Genomic DNA, 26,828 nt, shown 5'->3' on the forward strand with positions numbered 1-26,828 from the left:
TTATTGCCGTTGCCAAGTATTGCATGCCATATACATAATTATTTTCCCATACTTTCGTATGATTGGCATGTGATAAATTTGCTTGCACCAGCATCATTACAAACAGTTGAGAACTGTGCTGCACGGGACTGTGCCATGTCACTAGGCAAGAGGGAGCTTTCACCTCCTTGATAAACTTATTGTTATATATGTGTTCCACCATTGACCAAATTGTCCTTAGATGCCATTTCGTTTTCAGCAGAAGACATTCCCTTGCATGACTGTGTGTCAGGGGAGGGAGGGAGGAAGGGAGGGAGAGAGAGAGAGAGAGAGAGAGAGAGAGAGAGAGAGAGAGAGAGAGAATAAGGATTATGTAAGTGGAGGTTGCATCCGCAGAGCTGCAGAGAGACTGACTAGCAAGGAGGCCCGAGGGAAGCTATCTGCTCCTCTTCAGTTTGAGGTGCCACATGTTCTAAGCCCCAGAAAAGGCTCGTTCTTCAGTTCAAGTCCAAAGGAAGGCCATCAGGGATGAGGTCTCTCTCCCTCAGGAGAGGGTCCTTTTTTGTTCAGGTCTTCAGGTGGTTGGCTGTGACCCATCCACACTGTAGAGGGGAGGGTTATCCCAATCTACAAATTCCAGTTTTTGTCTGATGCAAAACCCCTAGCAGACACTTAAGAATGGTGTGTAAACCTGAGCATCTATGGCTGACCGGGCCCCTATCAATAGCTATCACAGGAATTCCTTAGGATGAGTCTCCACTAGATAGAAGATGGGGAGATCAATGGACCAGCCACTTTGGAATTAGGCTAAGAAAGGCTTGATAGTCTCTGAGGAAAGGATTCTCAGAGGAACACCGAGTAAACATTGCAACCTCCTGTTGTGCGATATTTCAAAGCCTTGGGTGTGAATTTTATCACGTTATCTCTTCCACCTCACTGTGCCGTAACTGTCCAAATAACACCTCTGCTACCTCTTCCAGGTGAACTATGACCACTTTACTACTGGTCTTTGTGACTCTGAGGGTCATCGCTGCAGTGAGCTCAGAAGAAGTTCCAGGTGAGAACAATTCCACACATGGCTGCTTTATACAGTAGTGGGCAAAGTGCTGGATTCTGAGTTCAGGACACAACTTTGTTCTGGGACACAGCCCCCTCTCCCCCTCCTTTTGGCCTTTTCCTGTCCCTGCCCCTTTCTAGCTGCAGCAGGAAGGCACTCACACATGTGCCCATAACCCCAGAGCCTGGTGCACAAGCATCTACTCCTGGATGCTCTTGCTAGAGGGCATCCACTTTCTGGGCCTCCTTCATGGCGCCCTCTCCTTGGGGATCTCATTCAGAACTATTGCACAGTGAGAATGGGGCAGAGAAGACATGGAAAGTCAAAGGTAAAGGCTGCCAGGGAGCATGGGTGGGAGCGTGAAAGAGGAGGAAAGAGCCTGAGGAACAGAGGTGAAAGGACTGGTCTTTCCTCCAGAAGAGAGGTTGCAGCCCTTGTGTTATCCCCAAAGTTTTAGAGTTTTGCATTGGGATACAATGGGTTGGTGGGAGAAAGAGGGTCCAAGTCTCCTCTTGTCCCCCACCCCCACCTCTGTGAGGGAGGTCTCACAACCATGTTTAGCCCTGGAATCCGAGATCTCCACACCAGGTGCCCTCTCTTATTGGCCTGATTCACAGCTTTTGAATGTGTAAATGTAGTAGTAGCTAGACCTCCACTGGTGCTCAGGGACCCTTGAAAATCCAGGTGCTGGCCATCACCTGGGGAGAAAGATGTGTTCACATTCAGTCAAAACAGCCCCCTGAGAGCTTGATTGCTGTGGGATAATGTCACTTGTTTAATAAAACACTGATGCTAGTAGCCAGGCAGGAAGTATAGGCGGGATGACCAGACTAAGAATTCTGGGAAGAGGAAAGGCAGAGATGCAGTCACCAGCCAGATGCAGAGCAAGCAAGATGAGACTGCCTAAATGGCTAAACATAGATAAGAATTATGGGTTAATTTAATTTGTAAGAGCTAGTTAGTAGTAAGCCTGAGCAATAGGCCAAATAGTTTATAATTAATGTAAGTCTCTGTGTACTTCTTTGGGACTGAATAGCTGTGAGATCGGGCAGAAGAGAAACTTCTGCCACACTTAATAACCACTGAATTGGCCTCAACAGTGGCCTCTAGCTATTCCGAGACCACCACTGCACACTGCACAAGCTGTGGCCAGCGGCATCAGGACCGGGCAGCAGATGGAGGTGTTTATGGAAGGATGGTGGAGTCTGTCCAGACATCAAAAGGTCCAGGCTGGACTCCAGACATTCCTGCCCTCTGCCCATCCTTACCCTGCTATGTATTCACCAGCCACATCCATCTGAAACATTTTTCTTTCAACCCATAGCATCTCCTGAAAGGAAGCGTTCTGTAAATTTAAGACCTCCCATGAAAGGTGCTGTGTGGAAGGCTTCTCTCCCATTCCAACAAGGATTCAGGAAACACCACGTCTTCTCTACTGACATACTCCATATTTTTATGTTGTCCAGTCCTACCCAGTCAGGTCTCCAGATCTGACTCTACAGACAAAAAATGTCTGACCTCCTGTTCTTCCCCCATCTCCTCGCCCTTTACCTTAAAAGCCTTGCCCTCCCACAAGGTCCAGCTAAAATCCAAGGCTGACCTCCCAGGATGGGATTAATATGTCTTTGAAGTTCAGTGTCTCAACTTCAAAGGTGGTGTAGAATTTTCTATACCCCTTGATAATCATTGCACCCGGTGTGTTGGATGGTTCCTGCCTCTGTGAGAAAATGTCTCAGGGAAACAGCTTGCTTGTGGCAAGGCAGAAACATCACACCTGAAGGTACAGTGGAGGAGAGCAGTTCGCCTCCTGGCAGCCTGGAAGCAGAGAGACAGACAGACAGGGAGGCAGATAGACAGGCAGACAGAGACACACAGAGACAAAGAGACATACGGAGAGACAGGGGGAGGACAGTGATCTATTTCCCTTCAGTGAGGTCCCATATCCCAGTTCAGCTCTGAATTGACCAACGGAGGAATCCATTGATGAGGCTGGCATCCTCATGATCCAATCACCTCTCAATAACACTGCCAAATTTCCCACACAAGAACCTTTTGTGGGGAGCTCATCATATCCAAAATAAATACTCCAATATATTTTTTCTCAAATCTCTGAATCAAACATGAAACTACCCTAAAAATAGGAGTCCTGTTTATCTATGGTTTGGCAACCCCTAGGTGTCTATAGTTTGAGGTCTTGGCTGTGCTGTCTCTCCCATATTCCTCTGGAATCCTTTTCCAGCTCTAAGGTTTGTCTTAGGCACAGAGACTTGAGGGATGCTGACCTGAAGGGGATTCCCAGGGAAGTCCACGGTGGGCGGGATTTGGACTTCTCACGTGGCTGCGTCTCCAGGACTGTCTGGGTGGCTTGTTGTCTCTATTCTCCTAATGTTTTTATTTGTCCTCCTCCCATCCTTCCCCCACAGACCATGACAACTCACTGAGCGTGAGCATCCCTCAACCGTCCCCCCTGAAGGTCCTCCTCGGGACTTCCCTCACCATCCCCTGCTACTTCATTGACCCCATGCATCCTGTGACCACTGCCCCCTCCACTGCCCCCCTCGCCCCAAGAATCAAGTGGAGCCGTGTTTCCAAGGAGAAAGAAGTCGTGCTGTTAGTGGCCACTGAAGGACAGGTTCGAGTCAACAGCATGTACCAAGACAAGGTGTCATTACCCAACTATCCAGCCATCCCCAGTGATGCCACCTTGGAAATCCAGAACCTTCGCTCCAATGACTCGGGAATCTATCGCTGCGAAGTGATGCATGGCATTGAGGACAGCGAAGCCACCCTGGAGGTCATAGTAAAAGGTAAAGGTCTCCCATGGGAACGCCATGATGTCCTCATCAGGGTGGACCTGGGTGGCTAGCTTTCCCACTCAGCCCCTCTGCATACCCATTTTATGCTTGGCTTCCTCTAGTGTGGAGCTGGCAATGCTATGCTCTGTGGGATCGGGATGTTGAAGGCAGGGCACATAAATACATCCTGGCATAGGCAGCTGGTGCTTGCAACCATCCTTGATTTGTTGGGTGCTTTTCTTGTTCTTGTGGTCAAATGCCCGAGAGGCATCAACTTGGGGGAGTAAGGAATTGCTTTGGCTCTCAGTTTGAGGGGATACAGTCCACCATGGTGGGGACAACACGGCAGTGGGACTATGAAGCAGCTGACCATACTGCATCGACACACAAGAAGCAGAAAGCTGAATCCACAGAGCTCAGCTCGCTCCCTTTCTCTGTTTTCTGTTTCCTCTTGGATGGCGCCACCCGCAGTCAAGGTGCATCTTCCCTCTTCAGTTAAAGGCCCACAGGCATACGCAGAAGGGTGCATCCTACATCACAGAGGGCCTTGTAAGAGTGCGCACTCTGTACCTGAGCCAATGAGTCAAACGGTGTGTCTGATCTGACCCTAGAAACGAATGAAAGCGGCTTCCTAACGTATCATCCAGGCATCTCCTCCTCCTCCACAATCCCTTTATCCTCAGCTTCAGGGGCCAAAGAAGTGGCTGAGCCCTCACTCCCTGATCACCCTTCTCTCAAAGAGAACCCATTAGGATGTCCCTGACTACTGGAGACATGGAACCCTTGGTGTCTCCTTCCCCGGGAGGGGAAAAATAAAGGGTTCTGGAATGATAAAAAAAAAAAAATCTCAAGGAGACAGTTTTTTGCCTTAGCTCAAAGACCTTTCTTATTGTCCAAATTATTATGGGTGTTCTAAAAAAAATGCCTTGTGAGGAGGTGCTGAGCACCCTGTTAAGGCCGTGGGGTGGGGTGGGATGGGGTGGGGCAGGGTGGAGCGGAGAAAGGGTTGCAGCAAGAGCAGAAGAACCACGTACAACTTCAGGAGCTGAGGAGCTATTTGCAGGTGATGGCTTTGGTGGAAGGGAGAGCCAGTTTTCTTTAGTACAGTCCCTGGTAGGTTGACCACACTCCAGGAGATGGCCCCACACCCATGAGTATACAGGCAACACAAGTTGAACTCAATGTGGGGTGGATGGAATATTGGGGTGGAGCTGGAAGGAGTTAAGGAGAGGATTTGGGGGTAAATATAATCAAAAGACATTATTTGCACGTGTGAAATTCTCAAAGAGTCAATAAAATATTATAGTAAAAAAGTCAGAGAAGGAAACCATGTCAGCCTGAACCAGAGAGTGCCCAGGGTCCCCTTGGTTCTTGCCACCATTTCTCCAGAGCTTCAACAGAAGTCACACCTAACCAGCCCCTCCGGTCTGTGGGTCCCACAGGCATTGTATTCCACTACAGAGCCATCTCCACGCGCTATACGCTGGACTTTGACAGAGCTCAGCGGGCTTGCCTGCAGAACAGTGCCATCATCGCCACCCCTGAGCAACTGCAGGCCGCCTACGAAGATGGCTTCCACCAGTGTGATGCAGGCTGGCTGGCTGACCAGACCGTCAGGTGAGACCCCAACCTGCTAAAGAAGAATGTGTCAGAGCTGAGGTCCCGATATAAGAGGCCTAGCCAATGGGGCAGGCGATGAGTGATACTTAGCTGGTGTGAACATGACCCTGTGGCCAGTCTAGGTTAGGGATCAGGGTCCAGCCTTGTCAACATCCCAGGTAACCATTATTCTCTTCCAGGATAAATAATGCCACTACTTCACTACTCTCTAGCCTGTTTTCCCTATTGTCAATGTTTCTTTCCTTCTGGTTTGTTAGTCTTTAACCTTAGCGTTTTGTTTATTTTAGTATATGACCTTATTTATATCCTTTTTTTGTAAGACAAGACCTACATAAATCAATCATATAGATGCATCTTTTTCTGAGTGAGTCCTGGGAGCCTGATGGCAAAGCAGTGTAGATAAAAGCCTGCTTCGAGGATCCCAGTGCAGTGTTCCGAGTCTGCAAAGATAGACTGTCCACTCCATGTGCGTCACGGTGATAGCCCCAAAGCCAGAATACAAGGCCTCAGGAAGACAGCTTTGCAAGCTTGGGCAAGCCAAGGGATCATAGGTCACAAGGCCATACAGCACGATCATGATTTCATCTCTGTTGTTGAGCTGGGACACTCTGATCAAAGCAACTTGGGAAGGGAAAGGTCCATTTCAGCTTGTTCCAGGTCCCAATCCATCACGGAGGTAAATGAGGGCAAGAGCCCTGGGCCTGGGAGGAAGGAGCCATGGAGGGATGTTGCTTGAGGCTCATGGGCTCATTGTCTGGATCACCCACAGGTAGGCTCAGTTTGTTTTCTTATCCATCACAGGCTCGCCTCTCCAGGCTGGGCCCTCCCACATTGATCATAACCGAGACAACCCATCACAGACGTGACCACAGGCTAATCTAGGCAGTCCCTCAGCTGAGACTTCTCCAAATGGCTCTAGACTGTGTCAAGTGGATGGCTGGAGCTAACTGGGACAAACCACAAAAATCAGTAAATAAATTTAAAAAAAAATAAGTGAGACAACAGTCTTATGTCAAGAGTTCACATGCTGACCTCAGAAGAAGCCAGACTCAAATCCAAACACTGGGATTTGGAAGCTGTGTGACTTTGAACGAGTCAATTAACATTTCTGGACCTTAGTTTAAGTGTAAAATAGAGCCCATCCCCTGCCTCCCTTGGGTACAAATAGGCACCATGGCCAAACCCAACCCAACTCATCCTTCATTTCTGTAAATGAAGTTGTGTTGAAATATAGCCACGCCCCCTTGGTTACCTGCTGTCTATGGCTGCTCCTTGCTGTGGCAGTGAAAGCGGTCCCCACAGAGGTTTCTAGTTTACAAAATCCACAAGACTCTGGCCTTTTCCATGAAAAGCATCTGCTCCCGGAGAGAGTGTGTTTGGGACCAAGAATATGCGGTAACAGAGGCTGTCTTAGCTCATGAGTAGCACTGGGACCTGGAGAGGCAGTCGGTGCTCAGAGCAGACTTGGACTCTAGAGGTATTACTATGCCTTTGTTTCCTCCTATGAAGGTGAAGGCTACAAGAACACGGAGCCTGGGCTTCCTCTAGTTCCCAGCTTCACACTCCTCTGTTGACTTCCCAACAGGTACCCCATCCACACTCCTCGGGAAGGTTGCTATGGAGACAAGGATGAGTTTCCCGGAGTGAGAACCTACGGAATCCGAGACACCAATGAGACCTACGATGTGTACTGCTTTGCGGAGGAGATGGAGGGTGAGGCTCCCTTCAAGACGCTTTCCCTTCCCCACCACCGTGCTCACATTTGGGATAGCTACACCATGCCTTGGTCAGTCCTCTCCTGCCATAAAGAGGGATGGGCTCTGGATGTAATCCTCACTCTCCACTTTGGAGGGGGTCTTGATGGCCACAGGCACCTGCAAACCATCTGGTGTTCCCACCAAACCCCAAGTTCCAAAGCCCCCTGGACTGTCTCTCTTATCCAGAACCTCAGTATCTCTGGCCAACCCACCCCTGTCTTAAGGTCCGTCCATTGTGCCATCCAAGCCAGGATCACGTCTGGTGTGTAGCCCAGTGGCAGACTCTGAGTTCCATTCCCCACTCAAGAGGGACATCCTAAGCCACTCTAGGGTGGACACCACAGACACAGTTTCCCAGGAAACATATTTCCTGGTCACCCTCTCTCCATTTCCCTGCTTCCATCTTGAAATCCCACCTCAGGCCTTTGGATGGGATGTTTGAGGGAGATCATTTCTCTCTTTAATAAGGGTGCTAATTTTGAACATAGTGTTACCCCGCCATGTAGATAACAGCCCTCTCCCATCTGCACCCATGTATCTCTCTGGACATCCGCACACTCTCTGAACAAGCCTCCCATGGCTCCCTAGCTCCTCCAGCTAAGAGAGAAACTGGTGGTGGCATACCCCAACTCTCTTACCACTGAGGCCCTCCTTATGGCTCTCACCTCAGGAACCAAACCCTCTGTTAAGTAACTAGCATCTGTGTCCCCAGTTTTGACTAACCCACGATGAATACAAGAGCTTGTCTGAACTGCCCCTGAACAAGGAGATCTGGAACCAAGGTGTGATCAGATTACCCACCCACCCCCATCCTTAATCGCAACCTTGGCAGGTTCTAGAAAATATTGTTTAAAAGCTAACAGACCTAAAATTAGCCCATAATGGCCTCTTTGGGTACTATAAACCCTGGTTTGGAAGTCAATACTCTAAGGGGTCAAAGGTGACCTGATTTTCTAACCAGAATTTGAATTCGGCAGTGCCTGTGTTAAAGGAAAGCTCCCCTAGTGGTGGGAAGATGAACAGCAATTACCAGCCACAGGGGGCTCTGATTTCACGGTTGCTCCACCCCTTGGCAGCTTTTCTATTCCGGAGAGGAGGTCCTTGTTAGGAGATTGATGCCATCCTACCCAAAAGTCCAGAAAGGAATGGAGACTGGGGAGTGACAGACAAGCTGGGAGATACTAACGTGGGACCACGGGGGGGAAAAAGGATAAACGTCCGAGAAACCGTGGACCTCTTGGGGACACAGGCAGGGTGGGATGGGAGTGAAAGCCTCACCCGGTGTGATGTGTCCTTCACAGGCGAGGTCTTTTATGCCACCTCTCCGGAGAAGTTCAACTTCCAGGAAGCAGCCAATGAGTGCCGGAGGCTAGGGGCACGACTGGCCACCACGGGCCAACTCTACCTGGCCTGGCAGGGCGGGATGGACATGTGCAGCGCCGGCTGGCTGGCCGACCGCAGCGTGCGCTACCCCATCTCCAAGGCTCGGCCCAACTGCGGCGGCAACCTCCTGGGTGTGAGGACGGTCTATCTGCACGCCAACCAAACAGGCTATCCTGATCCCTCATCCCGCTATGACGCCATCTGTTACACAGGTGGGGCTGGGGCTGAAGGTCGGGGTGGAGGGGGGGGGAACGTGCTATCAAAATCAGGCCCCAATAAGATCTTGGGAAGGTACCACTGAGTTTCTGAGCCCCGCATTTTTATCATCTCCTTCCGTTTGGGCTGGTCCCTTCCTTTAATCTGGATGCACCTAAAAAAAAAAAAAAAAGTGTTTCTGTAAAGGGTAGGGGCAAGTTCCATAACTTCATTTGGAAAAATTAGAACAAAGATTTTAAGTAAGTTTTATCTCCTATTTAGCACACTTTAAGTTATAATTAATTCCTAATTCTTGGAGGAAAAAAATGAACAGCATAAATTAGGTAAATGTATTGCATACATTTTACTATCCGCTTGGCGACAATACAGTGACAGCTCATTCCATGCTTCTACAGCCTGATTTGTCGCGATGAGGGCCACCCTCGCTTCACTTTTCGATTTTCTCACCACTGAAAAATGAAGTATCACCCTCATGGGCATTCTCTTTATTAAAAGCTACCTTCTGTCTGCCAGGCCCTGATTTGTCCAGGACTCTGAGGCAGGCACTTCTGCAATGCCTGCCTCGATTGCGCAACTCACCTCCACAAGATTCAGGATTTCCCTTGTCACCAATTCCTATCATCCCATTGGACACCCAGGGGGCAAAGTGGCTGCTGGAGGAGAGGTAGAAATCGGAATTGGTTTTATTTGATCAGCAGTGAGCTGGTTGATCAATATATCATGAGTATCTTAGTGCTTCTACAGATTCAGCCAACCTCAGGCTTTTATTAATAATTAAACTGCATCTATACTGAATATGTGCAGAATTTTTCTTGCCATTGCTCCCCAAACAATACATATAACAGTTATTGAAACATCACTTATGCTGTATGAGGACTTAGAAGCAACCAAAAGAGGACATAAGATTCCAGCAGTGGTACATAGGTTATATAAGGGACTCTAGCGTTCGAAGAGTTTGGCATCTTTGGGAGTTCTGGAACCACCCTGATGATATGAAGGAGCCATGAACCTAAGGTCTTTGTGGTAGGCAGGGCCAAGTGCCCGGCTCCAGCTGAGGAGGAGGACGTGGGGTACATTCAGCTCTCGTTTCTTCGAAATAGCCCCAAGCTGATCACTAAAGCTCGTCTTTGCATCCTGTCCCAGGTGAAGACTTTGTAGACATCCCAGAAAACTTCTTCGGGGTGGGTGGTGAAGATGACATCACCATCCAGACGGTGACCTGGCCAGACCTGGAGCTGCCCCTGCCCAGAAATATCACGGAGGGAGAAGCCCGGGGCACTGTGATCCTCACTGCAAAGCCCATCTTCGACGTGCCCCCCACTATCTCAGAGCCAGAGGAGGCCCTTACCCTTGTCCCTGATGTGAGGGCCACAGCCTTCCCCGGGGCTGGGGAGAGAACTGAGGAAGCCAGCAGGCCCTGGGGCTTTCCTGAGGAAACCACGCCTGGGCTGGGCTCTGGCACGGCCTTCACCAGTGAGGACCTGGTGGTGCAAGTGACCCTCGCCCCGGGCGCAGCTGAAGTCCCTGGCCAGCCCCGCTTGCCAGGAGGTAAGTACGCTTCTGGGGGACAAGCCAGGCAGTTATGTCCGCTCTTGGAACCACAAATGATTGACTCAGTCACCTGTGGAAACCAAAGTGTATATCGAGGCAGATGCCAGCGCCACCTGGTTCAAAACAAAACAGACCCACGTGAAAAATGCTGCTCTGGGTGACCCCACCTCACCTGCCCTTGTCCTCCCACCAGGATAAAAAGCAACAAAGTTTAGTGGGCAGGCTGAAGGCTGCTGCTCCTAGGTAGCCTGTGAACGAAGAATGCCTCTCCGTTCCTAAATAATCGAGGAAGGGGGAGTCAAAAGGAGAAAGATAGTTTTTGATACATGAAAATTATGTTAAGTTTCCAGTTTCAGTGTTCACAAAGAAAGGATGGTTAGATCAAAGCCATATCCACGTGTTTAAGACTTGGTCTATGGCTAATTCAGGACAATTGTGGCTGAGTGGAGCAATTGTAGCAGAAATCACATGGCTCACAAAGCCTGTTCTAGAGACCAAGGATACTAGTACACATCTGTAATCTCAGCACCAGAAGAGTTGTGAGTTCAAGGTCAGTCTGGTTCATATAGCGAGACTATCTCAAGAAGAAGAAGAAAAGCCTGATGTCATTATCTGGTTCTTTCTGGGAAGCACTCATGCCCCTTGGGCTAGGCAGATGGTGTTCTCTATGCTCAGGAAATATCTTAGGGGACAGGGATGTCCCTCAGCACAGCCCCTGAATGCAAACCTACAAATAGGAAGAGCATTCTGGTGTAGCCTTCCTAAAGGGTCTTGATGGTGTCCCCTACCTGAGACACTGCCATCTACTCATGACACCACCCAGTGGAACTTCGGGTGGAATTGCCCAGATCGATCCATTTTGCCCAAATGGAGAAGCCAAGCCAAGAACAGACCCCACAAGCATCAATCTTACCTCTGTTTCTTTCTCTCCTCTCCTCGCCACCTAGGGGTTGTATTCCACTATCGCCCGGGCTCCACCAGGTACTCCCTGACATTTGAGGAGGCACAGCAGGCTTGCCTGCGCACCGGGGCAGTCATGGCCTCACCGGAGCAGCTCCAGGCTGCCTACGAGGCAGGCTATGAGCAGTGTGATGCCGGTTGGCTGCAGGACCAGACCGTCAGGTAAAGGACAAGTCTACCATTCCCAACCCCAACCAAGAGGCCCCTAGCCAGACACAACACCCAGTGCTTTGTGGCTTCGTGAAGTCACTAGGGACTGTAGAGTTTCCTAAATTCTGCACACGCCCCTAAACCAAGACACTTTCTGGAAGATGGTGGCAGAGACTGTGCTTATGCCACGTCTTAGTCATTTCTCCTCAAGAGACAGACAGAAGAGGCCCCCAGGGACCCCCTTCCTTCTCCCCCACACCCAGCACCTTGACAGAGTGCCTCTTCTGTAAGGGATTCTCTTCCAAAGTCCTCCAGATGTGAAAGAAACTCGACACACAAATATGACCCAAGATGTGCCTTTCCTAGCCTCAGGACGGGCCCTCACCCCCTTCCCATCCTCTTTCACAGATACCCCATTGTGAGCCCACGGACCCCGTGTGTGGGTGACAAGGACAGCAGCCCCGGAGTCAGGACCTACGGCACGCGGCCGTCATCAGAAACCTATGATGTCTATTGCTACGTGGACAAGCTTGAGGGTACAGGCCACATTACCACATTCGCATTGGCAGACAAGCAGGGCCTAGGGAAGAGTCACAAAAGATGGGTAGAATTGTCACCACCCACCCAGGCCTGCCCCCCCCCACAGCTTTCCAGGTGGAAAAGAGGCCCAGCCCTCTCCTCTCTCAATTCAAGTGCTGTCTCCCCACCAAAGGCTCATGTCTTCTCATGTTGTAGCGTGACTAAATTGATTAATTTCTAATAAACAGATGTTAGACACACCCTCTGTATTACAGAGTCCCAATGCCCATGAACTCAGAGGCTATGAGAAGCCCTGTAACCCCAGATCCCTTTAACTCTAACTCAGCATCGCCCAAACTTGTTCAACCACACCCCTCCATGAATGTCACCAACACACAGAACCCAAATGGAAACCTGACTGCATTCTAGAAAAGTTTAAACATGGCCACTCAGCCTCTGTAAGCCTCGGCTCCCCCATCTGTATACCACGGCCGCTGTAGACCCACATTCGAGGGTTTTCTGAGTGTGAACTGAGACATATAACCAGAACCTGGTACAAACAAAGGCTGGGTAGATGGCGAGCTCCCTGAGCCAGGTAGGGTCCTGGCTGATATGTGGGTGCCGAGACCCCAGAGGAATGTGAGTTAGGTCTGTAGTGGTCACTGGGCTATGAGGGATCAGGAGCTAAGTGTGCTTGGGGGTTTGGGTAGGCAGCTGAGCCTTCTCTATCAGTCAAGGGAAGGGTGCCTAGGACTAGAGCACCTAAATAAGAAGGGGTAGAAGCCAATTCCCTGTAGACCGGCTAGCTCATTGTCTTTTTTAGCAAGAGATGTCCCAAGTCCCAGAAAAATCCCACTCAGTACAAAGTGGAGCCCCTGGTCTCTATTGTCCAGGATTCCAAGAGATCTAAGGGGTATATAGCCTTGGGAGTGTGCCTGAATGGGGATCTATAGGATCTATAGGAGTGTGTGTCACATAGGTGGGTGAGCTGCCCCGGTGAGTTCGGTAGGGAGCTGGGAGTTCTGCCCCAAGGCCGTGGGAACAGAACTTTTCTGACGACACACATGAACCATCACGCTGCCGTTGTCTCTGTCCCCAGGGGAAGTCTTCTTCATCACACGCCTTGAGCAGTTCACCTTCCAGGAAGCGCAGGCCTTCTGTGAAGCCCAAAATGCCACCTTGGCCTCCACCGGCCAGCTCTATGCTGCCTGGAGCCACGGCCTGGACAAGTGCTATGCTGGCTGGCTGGCAGATGGCAGCCTCCGATACCCCATCGTCACCCCTCGGCCTGCCTGTGGTGGGGACAAACCAGGCGTGAGAACTGTCTACCTCTACCCCAACCAGACCGGCCTTCCAGACCCGTTGTCTAGGCACCATGCCTTCTGCTTCCGAGGTACCATAGTCACCCCTATCTGCCTGGGAGGGGGGCTTCCTTACTCCTTCCTCTATAAATAGTAACAAAATGGTCTCTACTTCAAAGGAAGTTGCATACAAATACAAATGCTAATTAGAGTAGTATATGTGAAACACTCCAAATGTGTTTATGCATAATGTTACATATGGTTTTAATTTGCATATTCTTGTCCAATTCTCTTCTCATAAATGTTTTTGTAATGAGTTTAATCAAATAATCCTGGTGTCCTTTGTCAGACTCCAGCCACCTATACGCTTAATTGACGCACACTGTGTAGGCACTACCAGTATAGCATCAGCCATTGCCACGCACTGCGCCCCCGTGTCTGCGCTCGGTGCGCTGGCACCCAGTTCACGAGCTTCGGGCAAGGGGGCTGGAGGCTAAAATACACAGACACAGACAGAGAGACAGCGACACGGGTCATCCTTGAATTCCCCAAGAATGCCCCCTTTATTGTGTTCAGGGGCAGATTATATAGAGATAGCCACGCCCCAGCCAAACCCACCAGAAACCACTCTCCTGCCATCAGGAACTCCTGAGGGTCTCGTGCTCAGAGCAGCTGTAGGCACTCAGATCAGGGGAAAACAAGTTGTTTACAAGAAATTCAGGATCTTGGGTCTCACTGCTTCCAACAAGCCATCATTACCAGTTAGACGCTTGAGAATGATATGCTGGGCTCTGATTGGTTGAAGTCTCATAGCATCTATATAGGGTAATGATGAACCCACCAGAATGGAGATTGCAGACCACCCGTTTTCGACATAACCCATCAAAGCTGAGTGTCCTTGCGACTTCTTGTGAATCCAGAATTATCTTAGATTTGAAGATGTATTTTTTATCATTTTTGATTGTGTATGGGGAGTGGGTATATGCACAGAGGAGGAGTTCAGACAGCTGGGAGCTGCTGCCATGGCTGCTGGGATCCAAACTCAGGTCCTCTGCAAACGGAACACACATTTGTAACCACTGAGCCGTCTCCTCAGTCTTCTAGAACTGTTTGTAGCTAAAGGGATAAAACTGATGGCTTCCAACTTTCCCAGGCTTCTGGGGACACCTTGTAACTTATTTTGTGTATTTTTAGAAAGGGTCTCATTGTTGCCAAGGTTGGTCTTGAACTCCTGATCCTCCTGCCTCAACTTCCTGTTGCCATTGTCCTGGACTAGGTCTTTACAGTGGGCCACAGAGGTCAACCAGCAACCACTCCCAGTCAGTTTCTAACTGTAACTCCCACCACCCACTCCAGACCTTCAGGGGACTCAAAGGTCTTTTTTTGTTTGTTTATTTGTCTGTTTATTTTAAGACAGGATCTCGTTAAGTTGCCTAGGCTGGCCTGGAATTTGCTCCGTAGACTAGGCTGGCCTTGAACTCATGGAGATCTGCCTGCCTCTGCCCCCCAAGTGCTGAGATTAAAGGCACATGCCACCATGTCTGGCTTTAAACCTCTCTTTACCCTGTAGAGAAGTTCTGGTTCCTTCCTGGCCCCCTCCAGGTTGGAGACTTCTCCCCAATCAGAAGTTAACCCTTATCGATGAATCCTGCCATCACCCTGCCCACCGCAAATGCAATGATAGCTGTGTGGCATTTAAAGATGAGCCCCCTGTTCATCAGGAACTGGCACACTCCGAGCCTAGCTTTGAGGTGGGCGGTATCGTGTTAGATCTTGAATGGGAAGATTGACCCTAGTACTTCTAAGCCATTGACCTTGGGCGAGTCACATGACAGGTCCCCACCTGTTAGTTGAATCTCATCTTTATTAAGGTAAGATCTGTTTTAAACATAAAGGTTTTTATTTAGGTCCAGCATATACAATAGACTGGAGAGAGACATCCCAGACCACTCTGTCCTAACCTCTTGGGGACAGAGGATACATGGTGACTTTATACACTAGATACAAATCACAAACTGCTGTCTTGCTGATTCCCAGGTTGCAGTGGGTCAGCAAGGCTCTTGTACTGGCCAGGTTTACCTCAGGGCTGTCCTTGCTTCTCTGTTCCTGAAGGGCCTAGCAGGAATGAACTCCTGTCAAAGGCAGGCATTCACCTCCCACATCTCCTTCAGGTGTGTCCGTGGTGCCCTCTCCAGGAAGAGGAGAAGGTGGCATGCCCACATCACCCTCTGACGTAGAGGACCGGATCGTCACTCGGGTGGGGCCCGCCGTGAATGCTGTGCCACTGGGGTCGGAGACGACAGCAGGGCCAGATTTCACCACTGAGTCAGAAAAGCAGACAGAATGGGAACCAGCCTACACCCCAGTGGGTACATCCCCGCTGCCAGGTGGGTATAGCAGGGCCCTGGAGCATGGCCTGAAGCCGTGCACACTAAAACCACACACCTACCTATGATGGAATGCCCGAACAAGGGTGGGAGTCTGATGGGCGGCCTTGAACTCACTGTACACCCCAGGTAGGTCTCCAGCTTGGAATCCTCCTGCCTCAGCCTCCTTAGTAGCCTGGATAACATACAGGTCTGCACAACCAAACCCAGATATAAGCTGTTTTGAAAAATACCCACAAAAATAAGACGGGAGGGGGATGTAACCATATTTAAAATGGCAAGGCTGTTTTGATCTTCTTCTCTACTCCTCAGAACCTCTGTACTCATAGGCACCTCAGCTTGGAAATAAAGGCATCTTTATACAGGGTACCCCCTAGCCCTCTTGACCTGGAGATGGGTTCCCCACTCCAACACCATCTTCACTGGGAGGGCTAGGGAAAACACCCCCTAAGCTTAAACACCCTGCTTCTCTATCAACAGAGGGCTGGGTTAGGGACTTGGAATTTGCTTGTTGACCAAGATACTCAGGAGACACTGAGGATGGTAGCCCAGGGACCACACTGGTTAGATATAAGGAATAATATGGAAACATTTGAGGGGTGGGACTTGGTTTTCTTCAGTGGTGGCCCCCACATCCAGTGGGTAGTGTAGATGGTGGCCCTTAGAGTCCCACAAAGCACAGTTCATATAGCCTGTGACCCTGGGGGTGTAGAGGGAGCTTCCCATGTCACTCTCCTCCTTTCACCTGCTGTTGTGGGATGCTTTACTCTTCTGGCTCTCTGAGGGGCCTGCCACTCGGCTCCAAAATAAATCACATGGAAACTTATTCTTAGTTATGACTGCCTGCCCTTAGCTTGGCTTGTTTCTTGCCAGCTTTTCTTAAATTATCCTGACTACCTTTTGCCCCTGGGCTTTTATCTTTCTCGGTTTTTTTTTTTAAGATTTTTTTTTTTTTAAAAAAGAATTTATTAAGTATACAGTGTTCTGCCAGAAGAGGGCACCAGATCCCATTATAGATGGTTGTGAACCACCATGTGGTTGCTGGGAATTGAACTCAGGACCTCTGGAAGAGCAGCCAGTGCTCTTAACCTCAGAGCCATTTCTCCAGCCCCCTTTCTCGGTTTTTGTATGCCTTTCTTGACTTCTTTCTCTGCGGCTTGCTGTGTGTAGCTGGGTAGCTGGTCCCTGATGTCCTTGTTCTCTTGCTCCCTGTTCTTAGTTCTCCTTCTAGTTCTCCTCTCTGTCTGCCAGCCCCTCCTATCCTTGCTCCTGCCCTGCTATTGCCAATCATCTCTTTCTTAGGACCATCATGTGTTTTAGACAAGCACAGTAACACAGCTCCACAGAGTTAAGTAAATGCAGTGTAAACAAGAGTCACACACCTGAAAATAACATTCCCCAACAACCTACCCTTCCTTTTTCCTTCCTTCCCTTTTCCCTCCTTCTCCGGTCTCTTCTTCCTTCACTCCTCCTTCCCCTTTCTACCTCCTTTGCCAGGACACTTAAACATATCCCTTAGCGGTCGTCTGGCCTGTGCCTGCACTCTTGGAAGATGTGTTTTGTGGGAGGGAGGCGTTCAGACTCATGTGTGACTTTGAAACAAGAGGAGTTCACCATTTCACACTTCACCTTGGCTGCCTTCTTTCCTTCAGGGATCCCTCCCACGTGGCTTCCCCCCACCCCAGCTGCAGAGGACCACACTGAAATCCCCTCTGCCACTGAAGAGCCCTCTGCCCCAGGAGTGCCTTCCACCTCCGAAGAGTCATATACAGCATCACCTGCAACGCCACGTGGGACAGAGCTGCCAGGTTCTGGGGAGGCATCAGGGGCACCTGACCTCAGCGGTGACTTCACAGGCAGCGGAGAAGCTTCGGGACACCTTGGATCCAGTGGGCAGCCATCAGGGACCAGTGAAAGTGGACTTCCCTCTGGTGACCTTGACTCCAGTGGCCTCAGCCCCACAGTGAGCTCAGGCCTGCCAGAAGAAAGTGGATTGGCCTCAGGGGATGGAGAAGGAGTGGAGTGGTCCCGGACTCCTACAGTTGGCAGGCTGCCCTCTCGAGGGGAGGGCCTAGAAGGTTCTGCCTCTGGAACAGGAGACCTTAGCGGGCTGCCTTCCGGAAGGGAAATGATAGAAGCATCTGCTTCTGGAGCAGAAGATACCAGCCGGCTTCCTTCTGGGGGAGACGGTCTAGAAACTTCCACCTCTGGTGTAGAGGATATCAGTGGGATTCCTACTGGAAGAGAAGGTCTAGAAACATCTGCTTCTGGAGTGGAGGACCTCAGTGGATTTCCTTCTGGACATCCAGAAACAACTACCTCTGGAATAGAGCACATCAGTGTACTTCCTACTGGAGGAGAAGGTCTAGAAACTTCTGCTTCTGGAGTGGGAGATCTGAGTGGACTTCCCTCGGGAGAAGAAAGTCTAGAAACATCTGCTTCCGGTACAGAGGATGTCACCCAGCTTCCTACTGAAAGAGAGGGTCTAGAGACTTCTGCCTCTGGAGTGGAGGATGTTAGTGGACTTCTTTCTGGAACAGGAGGTCTAGAGACTTCTGCCTCTGGAGTGGAGGACATCAGTGGACTTCCTTCTGGAACAAGAGGTCTAGAGACTTCTGCCTCTGGAGTGGAGGATATCAGTGGGCTTCCTTCTGGAACAGGAGGTCTAGAGACTTCTGCCTCTGGAGTGGAGGATATCAGTGGGCTTCCTTCTGGAACAGGAGGTCTAGAGACTTCTGCCTCTGGAGTGGAGGACATCAGTGTGCTTCCTACTGGAAGAGAAGGTCTAGAAACTCCTGCCTCTGGAGTAGAGGATGTTAGTGGACTTCCTTCTGGAACAGGAGGTCTAGAGACTTCTGCCTCTGGAGTAGAGGATGTTAGTGGACTTCCTTCTGGAACAGGAGGTCTAGAGACTTCTGCCTCTGGAGTAGAGGATGTTAGTGGACTTCCTTCTGGAACAGGAGGTCAAGAGACTTCTGCCTCTGGAGTAGAGGATGTTAGTGGACTTCCTTCTGGAACAGGAGGTCTAGAGACTTCTGCCTCTGGAGTAGAGGATGTTAGTGGACTTCCTTCTGGAACAGGAGGTGTAGAAACTCCTGCCTCTGGAGTAGAGGATGTTAGTGGACTTCCTTCTGGAACAGGAGGTGTAGAAACTTCTGCCTCTGGAGTAGAGGATGTTCATGTGCTCCCTACTGAAGCAGAAGGTCTAGAGACTTCTGCCTCTGGAGTAGAGGACATCAGTGTGCTTCCTACTGAAGCAGAAGATCTAGAAACTTCCATCTCTGGAGGCTATATCAGTGGGATTCCTTCTGGTGGAGATTCTATAGAAACTTCTGCTTCTGGAGTAGAAGGTGTGAGTGGCCTCCCTTCTGGAGGAGACAGTCTAGAAACTTCTGCATCTGGAATGGAGGATCTTGATCTTTCTACCAGGGAAGGCCTGGAGACTTCTGCCTCAGGAGTAGGTGTTACTGAGCCTCCTTCTGGAAGAGAAAATCTAGATACCTCTGCTTCTGGGGTAGGTGAGGACCTTAGTGGGCTTCCTTCTGGAAAAGAAGGCCTAGAGACCTCAACGTCTGGAATTGAGGACCTTGGTAGGTTGCCTTCTGAAAAAGATTTAGTAGGTTCTGCTTCTGGAGCCCTGGACCTTGACAAGCTACCTTCTGGAACTCTAGGAAGTGGCCAAACTCCAGAAGCAAGTGGCCTTCCCTCTGGATTTAGTGGTGAATATTCTGGAGTGGACATTGGAAGTGGCCCTACCTCTGGCCTGCCTGACTTCAGTGGACTTCCATCCGGATTCCCAACTGTCTCCCTAGTGGACAGTACCTTAGTGGAAGTGGTCACAGCCACCATCGCCAGTGAACTGGAAGGAAGGGGAACCATTGGCATCAGTGGTGCAGGAGAAGTATCAGGGCTGCCCTTCGGTGAGGTGGACAGTAGTGGGGACCTTAGTGGTCTCCCTTCAGGAACTGAATTCAGTGGCCAAGTACCCGGGTCTCCTGATGTCAGTGGAGAAACATCTGGATTTTTTGATGCTAGTGGACAGCCGTTTGGGTCTCATGGCGTCAGTGAGGGAACATTTGGGATTCTTGAAGTCAGTGGGCAGCCGTCAGGGATCCCTGACACCAGTGGGCAGCCGTCAGGGATCCCTGACACCAGTGGAATGTCTGTAGTGACTGAGCTTAGCGGACTGTCCTCTGGACAACCAGATGTCAGTGGAGAAGGGTCTGAGGCGCTCTTCGGCAGTGGCCAGCCCTCTGGCATACCTTTTGTGAGTGGAGAAACCTCTGGGCTTCCAGATCTCAGTGGGCAGCCCTCAGGGTCTCCAGTGCTCAGCGGAACAACACCCAGTACCTCCGACCTGGTTTCTGGCACCATGAGTGGCAGTGGGGACTCTTCTGGCATTACATTTGTGGATGCCAGTCTTGTTGAAGTGACGACCCCTACTACGCTTAAAGAAGAAGAGGGCTTAGGATCTGTGGAACTCAGCGGCCTCCCTTCAGGGGAGACGGATCTGTCTGGCACATCTGGGACAGTGGATGTCAGTGGACAATCTTCTGGAGCAATCGATTCCAGTGGACTCCCATCCTCAGCTCCAGAATTCAGTGGCCTCCCGAGCGGAGTAGCTGAGGTCAGTGGAGAATTCTCTGGAGTTGAGACTGGGAGCAGCTTGCCCTCGGGAGCATATGAGGGCAGTGGACTTGCTTCAGGTTTCCCTACTGTGTCTCTTGTAGACAGAACTTTGGTGGAATCTATAACCCAGGCTCCAACTGCTCAAGAAGCTGGAGAAGGGCCTTCAGGCGTTTTGGAACTCAGTGGTACCCATTCTGGAACACCAGACATGTCAGGGGACCTTTCTGGGTCTTTGGACCTAAGCACACTGCAGTCTGGGCTGGAACCCAGCATGGAGCCCCCAAGCTCTCCATATTTTAGTGGGGACTTTTCTGGCAGCACTGACGTAAGTGGAGAATCCATAGCTAGCACAACTGGCAGTGGGGAAACCTCAGGACTTCCGGAAGTCACTCTAATTATGTCAGAGTTAGTGGAGAGTGTGACAGAACCAACCGTTCCCCAGGAACTTGGCCAGGGGCCTTCTGTGACACATACTCCCAGGTTCTTTGAGGCCAGTGGGGAAGCCTCAGCATCTGAGGACCTTGACGGAGCTGTGACAGACTCCCCTGGGTCTGGGATAGAAGCATCTGTCCCAGAAGCAAGCAGTGAGTCATCAGCTTACCCTGAGGCTGGAGCAGGAGTATCCGCTGCCCCTGAGGCTGGAGCAGGAGTATCCGCTGCCCCTGAGGCCAGCAGTGAACTGTCTGGGTTCCCAGAGCCACACGAAATCACCTCTGCCTTCCCTGCAGCAGATCTGGAGGCCACAACCTCAGGTGCGGAGGTGAGCAGCACCTCATGGACCTTTCAGGAAGGCACCAGGGAGGGGTCTGCTGCTCCGGAAGTGAGTGGAGAATCTCCCACTACCTCCAGTGTAGACACAGACACTTCAGGCATGCCTTCTGCCACTCCCGTGTCTTCGGGAGACAGGACTGAAGTCAGTGGAGAATGGTCTGGTCACACCTCAGAGCTGAATGCCATCATCAGCACCACCCTCCCAGAGTCTGAGGGGGCCCAGCCTACCCAGAGCCCTGCAGAGAGGCATCAAGAAATCGAATCCCCGATCCCCTCATACTCAGGAGAGGAGACCCAAGCAGCAGAAACAAGCATCTCCCTGACAGATGCCCCCACCCCCTCTTCTCCAGAAGGGTCAGGGGAAACAGAGGCAACTGCTGCAGGTATGTTTGTGGTTGCTTTCCCTTTTACTGTGTTTGGAGTGTGAGCAAGTTTAATCCGGAAGGAGGGGTAGTACCTGTAAAGTTCAAAGGTCAGCCGGGCAGTGCCAGAGAATACTCTGCACCCCTCTGAGCCTTATCCATGAAGGAAGAACAGTGCCAGAGAGGATACAGATGTGAGACAAGGATACAAGACCAAGATTTCCTGCCACGCTCACAGCAGGAATTTGTTGGCGTTAGCTGGCATTCCTGGGCAGTGGGCTCCACCGTCTGTGCTCTGCACAGGGAGAGCGTACCTACTTAGGCAGTGATAGAAATCATCATACCTGTCCCCACGTGAGCATGAGATGACAGAGTAGATCTGCTGATGGCATTTATGACCGAATATGTGTTTTAAATGGGGGTAAAGCCGTCACCGTCTAAGGGACTGGGAAGTCTCACTTTGGCTCTGTCCTGACTTTAGACTGTGGTCCTGTCCCACCCCAGTCCCCCAGGACTCCCTGTGCTGTCACCGTACTTCACCTCCTCCCCCTCCCAGGCTCCAAGCTCCAGGAACCCTAGCCTTGGGGACACCTTGTTCCTCCCACCGTAGGGACAGTTTTCACCGTCAGATAAAAAGCACCCCACACGTTAGGGCCTGAATGTACAGGAAGGCAGAGTAGCCAGGAGTAAGCCGACTCAAAGCCCTCCTCGAGGACTTGGAGGACCACATCCCCCGGCTGTGAGGGCTCAGAGGCTGTTCTGGTCTCCAGGCAACTGGGTTCTTGCTATTCACTCATCCTCTAGGTTCTGTATAGAGGAGCCCTATGGCCCAGGGACTGGAGACATGCGTGCGAACCACTGGCCACACTGGCATACATAGGGAAGCTCTCAATGGCTGTGAGGGTACAGACAGGTACTAGACAGACTGACTCCTGCAGTCTCCAGAGGGGGACTCGTGCAGAAGCTGCCCAAGGTCAGCTGGGAAGCAGAGGTAGTCAGAGACAGGAATAGAAGGCATATGTTAGGACTGGAGAGATGGCTCGGTGGTCAAGAGCACTGGCTACTCTTCCAGAGGACCTGAGTTCAATTCCCAGTACCCACATGGCAGCTCACAACTGTCTGTAACCCCAGTTTCAAGGGATCTGACACTTTTACACATAAAATAAAGTTAAATAAATTATTTAAAAAGAAGAAGAAGGCATACATTAAACACAACTCATCTTTCTGGAGCATCTAATTGAGAGATTAAGAGAAAATGTCAAGTTCCGCAATACCCTTGGTGAGTAGTCTTCCAGGAAGCCATCAGTTGTCTTGTGAATAGAATCCAAAAGTATTCTAAAGGTAAAATTAGATTTCTAGGACCGAGGAAATGGTTCAGTCAGTGAAGAACTTGCCATACAATCATGAGGACTTGAGTTCAGATCCCTAGCACCCATGTAAAAACCTGGGTACAGTGGTACCCATCTTACCTCCAGCCCTGGCCAAGGGGGATATCACAAGAGAGTCCCTAGATCTCACTAGCCAGCAAGCCAGCTAGTCTAGCCAAATCGGTAAGTTCCAGGGTCAATGAGAGACCCTTGTCTTAAAAGGTAATTTGATGAGCCATAGAGGAAGACACCATCTGCCTCTGGCTTTTACCACTCAAGTTCACGCATGCATGCCCATGTATGCACATACCCACATGAACACATACATACAACACATACACACATATCAAACAAATTAGCAAACCTACAGACTTCATAGCAATGTTGAACTTGGAGTGAGTATCAGTTGAGCAGACACTCCTCTGCCTTGGTGTAGCATTCTTGAGGGGAGCTGTCTCTTATCATAAAAGCAAACCCCACCAGAAGAACTCCTCTAGCCCTCTGGGTTTGGGTGGGATCTAGGTCCTCTTCATGCCCATCAACTTAGAAATTTGCAGCTGTGACCAGTGGCATATTTCCCATGGCCTCCCATCACCTTAGAGCAGTGGTTCTCACCCTTCCTAATGCTGCGACCCTTTAATACAGTGTCTCATGTTGGCGACCCCCCCAACCATAAACTTATTTCATTGCTACTTCATAACTGTAATTTTGCTACTGTTAGGAATTGTAAATCCTTGGGTGACCCCTGTGAAGAATTGTTCGACCCCCCACAAGGGGTCACAACCCCACAGGTTGAGAACCACTGTCCTAGCTGCTCTTCCTACCTTTTGCCATGGGCCAAGAGTTGGTGAGTGGGCGAGGAAAGTAAGTGGGGACCACCTGATTGGAGGTAGCTCCCCAAAATGAGATTCTCAGATTCCACCTGCCATCGTATCCACCTGCCACCATATGGATGCTTCTCATCTTATCTCTTCAACAGCAAGTTCTTCAAACCCACACTCTTGGCTTAAGTCTCTTCCCCAGTGTCCTTGTCCCTGGCCTCTCCCTACTAAAGCAGGGACTCTCATAAAGGGGCTTTATTCCTGAGACACACTCAAAATGGAGAAATGAATCCTAGGGCAACCTAACTACCTAGATTTACCTGACGGCCAGGACTCAAGCCTCAGCAGCCTTTACATCAAACACAAAAGATTCTGTATGCTTGACACCTCGCTGTTTAGTATACCCTCACATATAGTGAACATGCTTCATCCTTGGCACATACAAGCTAAATATATATGTGTATAAACAGTAGACAGCTGTCTACCCACTCTTCCTCTCACAGAACAGAGAGTGTAGGCTTTTCTTACTGTCCAGAGGACAATATTTCCTTAAGGCCCTAATGACTATGTGGCCAAACCCCTCTATACCTGGTCACCCCATTCTCAGCAACTCCTTCCAACCTGCAAAAGTCACAAGCAAGACTTGTGACCTCAGTTGGGCATAGTGGTGTACAGTTCTAACAGAAAACATTCTGTAATGACTGTCACCTTGCTTAGTCAGTATTCTGTCTATAAACAAGTTCATATAATAATTTATTTATTTTTATTTTATGTTCGTGTTTTGTCTGCATGTACATCTGTGTAAAGATGATGGATCCCCTGGCATTGGAGTTACAGACAGATGTGAGCTGTCATGTAGGTGCTGGGAATTGAACCCTGGTCCTCTAGGAGAGCAGTCAGTGCTGTAATGAGATCTAACATCCTCTTCTGGCCTGCAGGCATATATGCAGGCAGAGCACTGTACACATAAGAAATTTTAAAAAAAAAACTTTTAAAAATCAACTTTTAAACTATAGAAGACTTGAAATGTATGGATACTAATAGTGTACTTCTAAATGTAAAGCCCATTCTTCTATAGTGCAAATGGAGACTGATAGATAGACTTCTATCATCCTTCTCTCTTCTGTGTGAGATGCCCAACCAGAAAATCAAAGTCTAAAAGTATTTATTACAGTCAGAATTCTTTTTTGTCTGTACTTGAGAAATCTCCTACCTTGTCTCCGAAAAGCTATGTCCAGGGCCATCCACTGCGACTATACAGGCTATGCACTGAGTATCTTAAAGAGTGCCATGGGTATCACAGGGGTTTTGTTTGTTGAGTGATAAATCATTATCACTTGAGGAAAACCACCTGCTGTCACTCTCCCTTCAGCATTTTCCATGATATATATATACATACACACATATATATATACATATATATCTTGTTCATTTGGATCATGAACTCTGATTTAGGCCAAACCTAGATGAGACCAACTCAAAGCAGCAGAAGCCTGGCATGTCTGAGTTAGACACGAAAGGATTTGCAAGCCTATCTCCTTCAGATGTTACTAGGAGTTGTTGCCTTTCCCAAGTTAGAGACATTGCTTGGAGGCCTTGCTCAAGAAGCACACAGTGCCCCGCCCCCACCCAGTGGCCACACACAAGTTCCTGGGAAAGGAAGCCTTAATGGTAACAAGATGGTGACAGTCTAGGAGCCAGGGCTCCCTTCACTTGGGGTAAGAGACTCAGCTTCCTATTTTATTTCCTGCCTCTCCTCCGTCTCTCTCAATTCGTCTCCTAGCCTTTCCAATGTGGGCAACCCATTTCACTTGTCTCCCTGCCACCAGAGGCCAAATAGTGTCCATACCACCACACTTTGGGAACCCTGTGGAAAAGGGGGATCCACAACATCCAGTCTTACCGGACGCTGGTCCCCTCACTTCCTCTTTTCTTCCATTAAGGCTGCCATCACCCAGGGCCATCCCTCCTGACACCTGCTACTGCCTTGTCCAGAAACCCCTAGAAGGTCTCAACTACTTCTCTTAGTCCCAGTAGCCAGTACATGTCCAAATACCTGGCACAGAAAGAGTTGTGCAGCCAGGACCAGAATGGCTCTTGCAAGAAGAGGAAGAGGAAGTAAGGTGCTCACCTCTCCTATTGCTGCAGAGGCTCGTTGGCCTCTCTGAAGTACCCGGCACAATACAGTTCTCAGGACTGTGGCTCTTCTTCATCTTGGTGTCCAGGTTCCTGAAATAGCTCTCTGGCTTCCTACCCTGACCAAACACAGAAGGAAAACAACACAACTTCCTGTATCCTGGGCCAGATGAGAGCCGTCTCTAAGCTTCTGAGACAGCTGGAAGCTACCTGGCCTGGCCTCCACCAGGCCGTTCCTGCCGTTTATCTCATGGTCCGGCCAAGGACCCAAGAGTTGATGTCTGGCTCTTTTACCCTGAGGCCACCCGATCCCCGCTCTGCACAACTGCTTTAGCGCCTCCGTTTGCTTAACCTCCTCACCCTAGAGCTTCTCATCTTCCGTAACGAAGCCAATGGACAAAAGAGAACACCACTAGCTCTCCTATATCAGGAGAGCTACCCCCAGCTTCCACTATGCCTGACCTATTGCTGCTACTGCTGCTGCTGGGAATCCTGGTGCATGCCGGGAAACCAAGTGCATGCCTGGATTTCAGTCAGTTCCTCCATGTATTTTGGGGTTGCTGGGAACTGTGAGTTTTCTAATCCGTGGCGTGTGCTTCTTGAAACGAAACTAAGAACTTTGTACAAAGAGAAGAGATGCCAAAGATGTGGAGAAGAGGAGCAACATGGATTGAGCAAGGTACCTGAGAACCAGGGATTCTTGGGCCACAGATGGCATAGACTTAGCCAAGACAATTCAGAGCCTGAAGATCCAGAGGCAGGTGCGTTGACCATCCTAGCACAGGACTAACATAAAGGTCTAGATTGCTATTATAGGCAGCAAGACTTAAGTTCTTGGATGAGTTAAAGCTCTGCTCTGAAGTCAAAGATCTGCTAATCCCAAGGAGACCATCCATCAGCAGCCCATTGGATCCTGGATCTCAAGTAAACATAATTGCATGTACCAAGAATTATCCTCTTCCAGGTTGGAGATGTAGCCCAGCTGAAAGAGTGCATGCCTGGAAAATGTTCAAAGCCCTGGGTTGGATCACCAGTATCACATAAACCTGACACGATGATACTCCTAC

At 49.9% G+C, this 26,828-nt stretch overlaps 1 protein-coding gene across 2 annotated transcripts in view; it reads left to right on the forward strand.

Annotated features, from left to right (window-relative positions):
- The first annotated feature begins 965 nt into the window (after nt 1–965).
- Acan (aggrecan) overlaps nt 966–26,828 on the forward strand; it is a 32,407-nt gene continuing 6,544 nt past the window's right edge. The window contains exons 1-11 of one of the 2 annotated variants that reach the window (XM_075952746.1): nt 966–1,036; nt 3,460–3,843; nt 5,274–5,448; nt 7,037–7,164; nt 8,510–8,803; nt 9,951–10,355; nt 11,306–11,480; nt 11,877–12,004; nt 13,087–13,380; nt 15,460–15,675; nt 17,328–21,458. In XM_075952746.1, coding sequence (XP_075808861.1) covers nt 967–1,036; nt 3,460–3,843; nt 5,274–5,448; nt 7,037–7,164; nt 8,510–8,803; nt 9,951–10,355; nt 11,306–11,480; nt 11,877–12,004; nt 13,087–13,380; nt 15,460–15,675; nt 17,328–21,458 — 6,400 coding nt within the window. In that variant the 5' untranslated portion in view covers nt 966. The remainder of the gene's footprint in view (nt 1,037–3,459; nt 3,844–5,273; nt 5,449–7,036; nt 7,165–8,509; nt 8,804–9,950; nt 10,356–11,305; nt 11,481–11,876; nt 12,005–13,086; nt 13,381–15,459; nt 15,676–17,327; nt 21,459–26,828) is intronic. The other variant, XM_075952747.1, reaches the window with a different exon arrangement.

The sequence above is a fragment of the Microtus pennsylvanicus genome, chromosome 18, assembly GCF_037038515.1.
Source record: "Microtus pennsylvanicus isolate mMicPen1 chromosome 18, mMicPen1.hap1, whole genome shotgun sequence".
Lineage (NCBI taxonomy): Eukaryota > Metazoa > Chordata > Mammalia > Rodentia > Cricetidae > Microtus > Microtus pennsylvanicus.